This window comes from Lepisma saccharinum, chromosome 29, assembly GCF_977018435.1.
Source record: "Lepisma saccharinum chromosome 29, izLepSacc3.1, whole genome shotgun sequence".
Classification (NCBI taxonomy): Eukaryota; Metazoa; Arthropoda; class Insecta; order Zygentoma; family Lepismatidae; genus Lepisma; species Lepisma saccharinum.
This window is the reverse complement of record NC_139257.1, coordinates 10689273-10700889: the sequence shown is the minus strand read 5'-3', so window position 1 is coordinate 10700889 and position 11617 is coordinate 10689273. Positions and strand designations below refer to the sequence as shown.

At 36.7% G+C, this 11617-nt stretch overlaps 1 protein-coding gene across 1 annotated transcript in view; it reads left to right on the top strand.

The window, feature by feature from the left end:
• LOC145981385 (uncharacterized) overlaps positions 1 to 11617 on the top strand; it is a 446659-nt gene that overhangs the window by 433281 nt on the left and 1761 nt on the right. The window contains exon 5 of the mRNA XM_083114623.1: positions 11426 to 11616. Coding sequence (XP_082970749.1) covers positions 11426 to 11616 — 191 coding nt within the window. The remainder of the gene's footprint in view (positions 1 to 11425; position 11617) is intronic.

Here is an 11617-nt window from a genome sequence, read left to right as displayed (position 1 = left end):
GCTCAGTGTGTAATAGTGCATTTACACTGAAGTCAAATCTTAGGAAACATTTAGCAATTCATACTGGAGAGAAGCCTTACCTATGCTCAACATGTAACAAATCATTTACACAGAAAGAAAATCTTAGACGACATTCAGAAATTCATACAGCTTAAAATTTATTTTTTATTCAACATTTAATATATTATTTTGACAGTATCCAAGAAATTCAAGGTTTAGCCTTTTGTGTTCTGGCTTGTATTTAATGTGCAATAAATAATTTGAAAAATATATTTTTTTAATATGCTGCAAAAAATTGGTTTGTTCTTTCACCTAATCGAGAGGTCCTTTCATCAGACTGCAACTTACCTTGTTTTTCCGGGGCCACTTCAGGATCAAGAATGATCCTTAAGCATGGAACTCCTAGTTCATTGGCTCTCGTCATTGATACTTCTGTATGTAGATACTAATTTCCTGGAAAATGGAGCTCTGAACTGTGCCCCCATACACTTATCTTTTAGTTATAGCAAGCGTATCTGTTCACTACTGTTTTATGCATTCGTTTTGTTTTGACGTTCTCTTTAATTTGAAACCAAACTCGATAATAAAATAACCCAAAAGAAATAATGCCCATGAATGTGTTTGGTTTCAAGATACACATGCAGCAAATAGAAAGAATTCCTGTAAACATGGATGATTTTAGGGATTTTCATCGTAAATTGAGAGGTCTGGTAATTATCCATCTTAATAGTATCTGGTATCAAGTGGATGAGGATACGGGTAAACAATTACATGTATTCAACAATAACCAAACATCTTATAAAATTCCCGTCACAGGGAAAATTCAAATAAGTATCTCTCCACCCAATGCAGCAGTTGTACACATAGCTCGAAATTTGTACAGGATTAAACACAATAATATCATTCCCAGCACAACATACGAGGTAGAAAAAGGTGATTTCCTCTATGCTGAAATAATTGGTTAGTATAATAAGTTAATTCCTTTCTTTATCGAAATGAGAATAATCTATCCTCTCATGAATATATAAAAATACCAAAAAATAAAAACGAATTAAAAATAAAACAAATAAATAAAACAATGGATATATTTGGAAACAGAAGTCGACAAGAGATCCCAGATAATTCCAGCTACTTCGCCAGATTAGACGAGCGTCTTAAGAAACTTAAATCAGATTTATTAATTTTACAAAATTCACTAAATTTAAATGTACACTTCGCAACATCTTATTTGACCGCCCTGAAAAATTTCAAACTCCGGAATTGGTAAATTTGGCAGCATAGCGCTTCAGAGCCAACTAAGAGAGCCAACTTTGCAACATTTCTTCTTCATGAATGAAAACGCTCGTGATTTATTTTTTCATTCTTTCACACTGCATAAAGTAAAGATACCCTAAAGCAGTAATAAAATATATGAGTAGACAAGAGAAATATTAAGTAGAAATACGAATGTTGAAAATATTTCAAGATTTTTCGTTCTGAATTTGAAAATAGGAAAATGTATGTGCATTGTGAAACACTGAACAGGTTCTCATCCACCTGGAAAGAATTGCGGTCACATTTGAATGCAAGAAAGCAAATTTATGATGATTTTATGCGAAATGTTTAGTAAAGATACCTTGCACAACACCAAACGATTCTGCAAAGTATGTTTTTTCCTTGGTTCTTGGCGAAAAATGGTTCGAAACTCCGGCACAATGTTGCTTCAACTGAGATTAACGCATATTTACTGAATGTATCAATAACTGTAAGCATATATTTGTAACCATAATTTACCTTATATAATTTTTTTAAAGTTCCTCTGCTCATTTCTATCAGATCAGCTTCAAACAAATCATCTACACCTTTCGTTACCACACTCAATCGTTTGTAGTTACGACGAGCTAGTCTATGTAATTCACTACCTATATCTTGTCTTGACATCGGGTTCTATAAGAAAATATGAAATAAAATGGATTATTTTCAGGGTATAATTGTTTCACTTCAAAAAATAGTTTTTACCAGCTTCCATACGAAAATCATATAATTGTTCATCCTCATGTATTTTATATTTCTTTGCAGATCCATCCCAATATGCAATATGTATCTGAAGTGCTCTATACACCATCATTTCTCTGTATGGTGAAATTTGGTACTTCTATATGTTTCCCCTTCTTTACATAGCCAAATTTTAAAAATTTAATATTACCATCAAGAAAAAATTCATGAGACTGCCTGTAGGGATACAATTTGTAAACATTGCCTGCATTAACATAAGTCCAGTGCCCTCGTACATTTGCTATACTCTAAAGTTTAACTATCTCAACAGTGAAAACTTGACGTAATTCAAGATCGTCTAATCTGCTTATTACCGAGTTTTGATATTCGTTTATGGTGCGTACCACTTCATCGTAGCTAGGTTTGATTTTCACATCGACATACAATTGTTTAAATTGTTCTTTGAGATCATGAAGTTGCGAGGTAAAACCTGATAAAGCAGATTCTTGACTTGTTTCGAGGGTACTGATTTGTAGGTTAATGTTGGAAATAATCTCCTGTAAATTTTCTACAGGTTTCAATTTGGTACTCTGGCTTGCAAGATCGTGTACCTGACTTCTGATTTCTTCAAACAATGCATGAAGTTCGTTGACTATCTGGTTGGTAGGCAAAGAAGCGATGGTGTCTTGAGTTACAGCAATTTCCGCTTGAATGTTCTTGATGTCCTCTGATTTGAGTATTCGATTTACTGCTCTTTTTACAGATCTTAACTCCTGGGAGGCGGTAAATTAGCTACAGTATTTTGAAGTGTGGTCGAAGCTTGTTTGACAGCATCCAACTCTGTAGCATCTGCAACAATGCTCAAAGCATCTTTAAGTTGTTGTATGTCATCTTGTGTAGGCGTAGATTGCTGTAATATTTGCAATTTGTTCTGTATGTCATCAATCAGATGATGAAAATAGGATAGTTCAGATTCGGTATTAAGGTCTTCCAGCTTGGTAATTTTTCTTGGATTACGTTTAAAGATTCGGTTATGCTTGTCAACTTGAATTCCAGAGTTTCCTGTACATTTGTCAATCCATTTCTCATGGTTGTCAAAGTATCTTCAATATGAGCTATGGTACTCTGTATCTTCCCGAAATCTTCATAAGTTTCTAACTGTAATTTGATACTGGCAACACTGCGTGCCATGGCATTTAATTCGGAAGATGAAGGTAAATTATTGATAAAATCTTCCAACGTTTGGAGTTTGGCTTGAACTTCTGTTATGGCCATGTGTAACTGATCTGTTTGCAATCCGTTTTTAATATTTCCTGGTGTAGGAATTTCGAAAGATAGAAATTGCTCTCGTAATTCGAGAATACTAGCATTAAGCTGTTCGTACTGCTCTTGGGTTTTAATATTTTGAATAATAGAAAGCAGTTCTAATAGTATTTGCTTGATTGTTTAATTATTGTTTTAATTGTTCTGAAGTGGTTGTTTGGAGTTAACGAAATATATTAAGTTCATTTTTCAACTTGGCTATACTTTCTTCCAAGTTTTGGACATTGTCTATTGAAGCTAGGTTGGTATATTTTTGGAGTAGGGATTTAAGTTCACCATCAATTTTCACTATGGGATTAATTAAGTTTGGAGATTTCTAATCTCAGCTTGTACACTTCGCAACATCTTATTTGACCGCCCCGAAAGAATTCTAACTCCCGAAATCGTAAACTTAGCAGTATTGCACTTCAGCTCCAGGTGAGAGTAGCCAACTTTGAGTAGGTCCTTCCACTAGACGATAAACGCTGCGGTGATAGGTTTTCAATTTAACACTTTCCATGAACTTAGAAACTATAACCCGCTATTATAATACACAATGAAACAGATATAATAAATTGGAAAAAGAACCTTGTATGATATTTACGATTCTGCTTGCTCGACTTGAAATTTGGGGGGTTTGAAACATGAATAGAGTTTTTCTCCACCTGGAGGAAATTGCCATCACGTTTGTGCAGAAAGAAGCAAATTTGTGAAAAGTTTATGCGACATTTTATTTACAATACCTTGCATAATATCGAACAGTTCTAAAAAACATATATTTTACACGACTTGTCGAGAAAATGTGCTTGAAACACGGGAAGGTGGGAGTCTTCATAAACGTCAACATGTTTTTAAGGGTATAACATCATTAAGTTAACGTAGAGCAGTTGGTTAGGCGCTGCTATCCTTAATTTTCATCAAGCGTGAAAGGTAGCGGGTTCAAATCCCACCCTCTCCTCTTTCTTTTTTTTTGTTTGCTGAACAGATACCGTTGATATTAGAATATTTAAAAAATGAATCCGATGCACACTTGAGGGCTTGAGGGACGTCCCTTCTGCGTATATTTCCCAACTTGAAGTTGGAGATTTCCAGGATTTAAAGTTAAAACTTTTCTTTTTTGTTATTGTCCATATGTTGTGTTAACACACACATCATGATTAATTCACAAATCACATATATGTATTCAGGATGCAAAATGTAATGTTATTTAAGTTATGTATTTTTGTTCTTCACTGACACCTAAAATATTGATTATTTGATTTCGATATGCTAAAAAAAGATATACAGTTATGTTAAGTAGTGAAGTAGTGCAGTACTGTAACGAAGGAGAGCGTTTAATGAGTTCAAATTGCTAAGATTGGTAATTTTATGTCCGTTCCTTCGTAATGACTGTTGTCAATCTTCTGACCACCATCTTACCATGCGTCTAAAACTACTAGTAAATCGCTTATTAACATAAATAAATTGTTATTGCGACGAAGGCCGATTCGATAAGAAACTACTAATAAGTATGTATATAGTGAGTGACAAACAAAAAATTCAAAACCTCATAATGATCGTTAATTCCTCACTGCTTTGTATCTAAAATGTTTGTCTTCTTTGAACAGAAAGTACGAGTATCAGATATAACAAACTTCCCCACTAACGTTGCAATATTCGATACCACCATCACAGGCTTAGCTCTACGTAACTTGATTCTGCGCATTCCACGTGGCATGTGACTTCCTCCTATCATGAATAACTTTCTCTTACTATTTCCTTTCCTCTCGTGAAATACAGAGACCAATGTTAACTTCTTAGCACAGTGGATGAACTTTACACCCAACGATATAATCCTGAAAAAAATCCTGCCTAGGTGGAGAATCGATCCTACGACCTCCCTCGTAAGAATCAAGCACGCAACCTCTTCTCCAGATAGCTCATGTTAAAATTCGCTACCAGTTTGAAGAAACCAATGCACACATAATGTCATCTATAATTTCCGCATGGCAATTTTCATGACGAAACCAATTCAGATAAAATCGCGAAACGCTGAAAGGGAAAAATGATGAACATATCTATTGGCGTTTTGTCATATTTTGTAAATTGTGTAAAAATTCCGTGTTTTGAACAAGCAATCGTTTAGTTACGAAGTATTTTGTTGTTTGTTTAAAGTACGAACAGGAAAGCGAAAAGGAGTCATTTAAACCAGACTCCGTTTGACAAGAAACTTCAGCTTTTTTCCAAAGACTGTATGAAAAGAGAGAGGAACGTATGAAATATAAAATATGTGTGAAATTAAAACAATGGAAATCTTCAAAGATAATACTAACGAACTTCAAACTATGAAAAACGTATTTTCGTGGTAGAAAACTCCAAGTCATTTTCGAAATATGAACTTGATGTTTTTCTGTATTATGAAGTGGAGATATGGGACGATACGATCCCTCAACAAGAAAATTTTAAGTAAGCTACCTCCAACTTTTTCAATGGTCATTATTACTAATTAGGGTCCGGAAGTTGATGAAAAATCAACTTTTTTTCTGACCCTTAAAAACAATGCTAAACCTGATATCATGTCCGTTTCCCTTCAGTTAGAGCCAGAAAACACTTTCTATTTTACAATTTTTTTTCATTTTTCGGCCTATTTTGGCTTTTAGTTTATTTGTCAGTATTTTAACAGTTTTTGTTGCACTTTTACTTATTTTTGAGGTTTATTTTTCTCCTCCCCTGTTGTTTCGTACATTTTAAATGCATTTACTAGTAAAACTTACATATTTAGATGTCTTGACCTGGTTCTTTTAGCAAATTCACCATGAGTCGAAAATACGGTCAATGAAAAATCATAATATTATTCTTAACTGAAATTTTTGGCAATGGATTAAAATACTTTGTGTGAAGATCTACTTTGAGGTTCTTTTTCTGGACCCTATTATCGCTTTAATCTGTAGTTTTAAAGTAAAATTAGTCTCAATATTAAATGCAATTACACTCTGGTATTCGCGAAGCAGAACTGTATTTTCGGATGCTGGCCGACTACAGTATCATGGAAGGCCCTCCCTGAAAGGAGATGAATTGGTTGATTTTGTGTTTTAAGTCAACTTTATGCATAGTAAGGCTAATCGGGACTGGACCTACAGTTTAAAATGGAATCCGAACCGAGTGCATAAAATAACGTGAACCATGTGGTGGAGGGGGATCGTTTGCTTATGGAATGGAAGGTTATGGGTTCAAACCTACTTCTTTGCGAAATCTTTTTCGGGAAGTAAACTGCTTTGGACGAGAATGCTTATCTACGTTTCTTGGATATTTCCGTTGATATTTATGCGATTTATGTCCTGCATTTCCGGATGCAGAAAGTTGACATGTAAGTTCTTAATATGTGTTAACTTATAACAGCTGAATGAAAGGAAAAGTATTTCCTAAAATCCTGCCAATCACTGAAAGATTAAAAACATTAGTAGAAGCATTACTTGAGGCATGCACAGAGGCGTCGATTATGGAGTGTGGAGGGGAAGATGACCCAGCACTATGCTAAACATTATCTACCAAGGGAAGGAAACTGTCCTTGCCCTCCCCCTCCCCCCACCTTGCCCATCAGTTTTGAAACCCAATCGCCGCCACTGAGCATGCATCGCATAAATATTTACAGTAATATCATATAATATTATATTACGTTATTAGAACACTTCGTACTCGGTAAATAAAAGGGAAAAAATAATAAGGATAGGGTGGGATTTGAACTTACGATGTTTCGATCTTGACGAAAACAGTAAAAAACGAAAGTGATGTCATCTAACCAACTACTCCAGGAGATTGCTAACAGTAAGCTCAGTAAAACACTGCACAGGATAGTCATTAACGAGTCACTGATAGTCATTAACGAGTCTCTGCAGGATGCTGTGAATCCTACACCACAATCCAGCACACATGTGTTAGCAAGAGTGGTTGGGCCATCCAAATCGACAGTAAACGGTTGCTTGCATGACATGGATTACACCAATAAACAGCCCCGACAAAAGTCCACACGAGCTCACAGAGGTGCAGGCCCATCGCAGAGTTGCAATTTGGCAGACACTGCTAGAAAACCCGCGAGATCTTCATTTTTGGAGGAGAATTGTGACAGGAGACGAGTTTTGAGTTTGAGTTTGAGTTGGTGTTTTAAGTCCACTTTATGCACAGTAAGGCTAATCGGGACTGGACCTACAGTTTAAAGTGGGATCCGAACCACTTGTGCCTCCACCGGGTATCGAACCCGGGACCCCTTGACTACGACAGGAGACGAGAAGTGGTGTTTCTGAAAAAGCCTGATACACGTAAACAGTGGGTGAAAGGTGGACAGGAGGCCATCGTTGCCCATGTGAAACAGGGCAGATGAAACACAAGGGCAACTGATGAAACGACTTATTGAGTTCCAATACCGAAAAAACAGAGGCGCCCTGTAAGTGCTACAAAAGTAAATCAATTCGGGGGAGAGGAAATGCATCATAAGAAATCAAGGTGTTTATAGATTTATAATTGTACACCAGACGCTTAGAACCGTCGGGTTTATCAAGAAGGAAGCAAGGATTTGAGTAGGCCGAATGGCATTTCTCCACGATGTCATCCTTAATAAGGCTATCCACATTGTCGAGCATTTCCTGTAATTGAATTGGATTCAATTGATAGGGACGAGAACGAACCAGGATATCTGTCTTAAGAGGGATATTAAAATGGCCAAGACGACACTTTCCTACCTTTTCAGTTACAACATCGTCATACAATGAAAAAAGTTTTTTTAATTGTACTACATGAGAATCCAGGATGCACCCGTCCACCTTGGCACTTGCATCCTCAATTCCCTGTGCAGAAACATCCGAAGTACACAATGCAACGCCCTCAGGCCAGTAAGGGAAGGAAATTAAATTATCCGGAAAAGATATTGTAACTCGATGTGACACTAAACAATCACTTCCCAAGATCAAGGGGAATGGTAAATCATCCACCACCCAAACATTCCATTTCCAGGACAAAAATTGCAGTTTGATAGGTATTAGGACTTTTTCCGTCATAGACAGGGTCTTATTCTGAACATAATTTAAAACTATGTGACTAGGTTGAGGGGGAGGGAATGCAGCATGAAGGGAATTAAATAACGAGCGAGACAACAACGAAACAGAACTTCCTGTATCGAGAAGTGTTCGAACGGAACGGTCACACACATTTGCAAAAAGTACGGGACAAAAGGGTATCAAGGGATCCGAGATAAGCGGTGAATTATATGAAATCTGTTTATTGTGCGCCTGAACATCTAAATCTGAAACCGCAGATAATACCACAGTATCACATGACAATTTTGTTTTATGCTTGTCTGACCTTGCAGGGTAAGATGAGATAAGGTTTGTTGAGGTTTCCTGAATATTAAGACAGAGGTGGAGGTAAGGACGTATAATGGGAACGCCCTGTATTACGGGTTAGGTGACGTTTTGAAGCAGAATGCTTCTTTTTGGAATGAAATGGGATCCCGTCTTGTAATTCAATAGTCCAAATATTTCTAGAAATATCTAAAAATGCTTGCAAGGTAGAAGGTGTATGCTGTTCAATAAGTCGGGTACGAGTATCCATTGATAAATTGTTTAATATTTCGTGAAGCAAACGATTATCAGCCCATGCTAGCTCCAAAACTCTGGAAGCATCAATAATTTCCAGTAAATAAAAATACAAACTCTCCGCTTTATTCTGATTACGTGTTACATATGCTGAAATCAAGTCACTAAGAGCTTAGCGTGACACAAAACGTTGCCAAAAAGCACAGTTAAATATTAGCCAAGGAAGCTTATTATGTAAAAAATCAAGCCAACAAAGTCGTAAAGGGCCACTTGTCTTTGGTATACATTCCAAAAAAATGGATTCAGTGTCCAAAATTTGTAATTTAATTACCCGTTCGGCCGTTGCACAATCAATAGAACTTTATACAAAATATGAACATTTGACCCATCCGTAACCAACAAGTCCTTTAACAAATATACAACGCAGTTGTAACTGAACTTCTGATAAATCCGGCGAAGGAAACGGTTTCTTAAGAAATCCCAAAAAAGGGCTTACATTATCCCTCAATAATTGTGGAGACGCTTGCAAAGGTGAAACGTTTCGTTGCGGAGGATTATGCACAGGACATGGTGTCTGTGGGTCAGGACTTTGTGGTATTGTTTCCAATGATTTGCTACGGATACGTGAAGAAATTAAAGTAGTCGGCAAATCAAAACTGAAGGTACTAGTTTCCAACATGTGAGCCATTGCGTTGCAAGAAAAAATACCACAAGGAATTCAAAAAGATAAAGAAAATGATAAACTAAAAAAAAATTAGAAACACTCGGCAGTTTAAAGTTCTTTATGCCTGCTACCATCTTTTTGTGGCGAATACTATCATATTTTTTGTTACGCTTCAATTTGTCTAAACAAACTGCTACCCGATATACAAAATTCTCTAAATAAATATTTGAAGCGTATGATTTTCACGAAGCTGCTACCTTAGTGCTATTTCGCCCAGCCCAATATTACACCCTGAACTTCGTGGATCGATTTGACTTGCTCGCAGGAGACAAAGAACTCAAATGCCCGAGTTCACAAATCCGGGTTAACGCAACCTTATTGAGAAATGGGGGAATCGTCTAGTTCCCCCTCCCAACAAAATTGCGTACGCTCAAAAGAACCCAGTTAAACGATCTCATTCACACTAGATTTTTCTACGTCGATGGTTTATTTATAGAACAGTAATGACTTTAGTATTTTTTTGATTCATTAAAAGTTGTACTCAAAATTAACAAGCTTTTATTCATGAATAGTTTTGTTATGTAAAACAAGAACAGTGACTTGACCAGTACAAATAAAGTTCAAATTCTTAAAGACCCTGAATAGAACAATTCAACGAACACATTTTAACGGAGTCAAGAAAGTTCACAATTTACCCGTTAGTGGACCTCAATTACAATTTGCACTTTCCGATTCCATTATTTTTTTTGTTTTCTTATTTTTGTTCTTTTCTATACTGCCTATAATAATTAGAAACCCATTCCCCCAAAATTTAGCTTCTATGCACACACGCGCTCACTCTCCCTCTCATTCTTCATTCAAGGAAATAATAATGATTTAAACCCAATATATATATACACTCATTTGAAATACATGCCAACAATTATTCTTACACTACTAAGATATTGCCGAAAGAAGTCACTGATTGATTTAATGTAAAAATGTTACGTGATATCCAGCCGGTTCGGAGTAGAGAGACAAAAGAAAAAAAAAATCTATCACCGATTGATTTTTTTTGTAGCAAAAAAAAAGTCATTTAAAGTTACTCATGAATCTAGAACAAATATTAAATCTCTTGACACCAAACATCTCGTGTTAGCGAGTTACAAAAAAAAATTGAATTATACAAAAGCCCCATATTGCCCCTTTTTCTTCCCCGTTACGTAACATGGCGCAATCCAGATCGACTTGGAAGATATGGCAGCTCAAACGTATGACGTCAGCTAAATGCCATGCCAATTATGCAACGAAGGGGAGGTAAAAAGGTTGGGCTCCTGTTGCACGAACTATTTGATGTACCTGAAGTCTCTCTGCTCCGGCTGGCGTCTATTCCTGGTCTGTACTTTGTCTCTACTCTGTCGGTACTGTACTGTGTGTCTCTTGTTCACTGAGTTCCTAGTGCTGCCCGATAGACAAGAAAATTTACGCATGCGCAGAGTTACCTCTCGGGGAAGCAAAACGTCGTCTATCGAGAAGACTGCTCAACTTGATAAAGTTACGTAATAATCAGTGACTTAGTTGGGCGAGTGGAATACTTCACTCTCGTATATCAAGATAAGAGTGAAGCTGTGGGGGAATGATATTTATATAATATATATCAACCGTCACAACCTAGCTCTGCTCCTAGAAATCCAGGTCACACAGGCACAACATTAACAATACACAACCATAAAATTAAATCCCTAAAAACACTAAATATATATACTTGAAAGGCAGCAAGTAAATTTATATATATATATATACGAGGGTTGGGGAAAAAGTCATTGCAACTGTTCTTTTTTGTGCAGATATGTGAGCGCAGCACAAAGTGCTATGGGTTGCGTGGAAGCCATGCAGGCATAGTGTGTATGCACAACAACAGATGGCTCTGTGATTGCAGGAAGTAGCACAGAGATCGTTGTGAAATCAGTTGTGTGGCGAGCGTCGTCCGAGATGGACGTAACCCGTGTTGAGCAGCGCTCGTACTTCAAACTAGCCGTTCGCCGAGGGTTAGATGCAAAAGAATGTCACACTGAATTGGTGGACGCCGTTGGGAATAATGCCCTCCCATACCGGACACTAGCATGGTGGG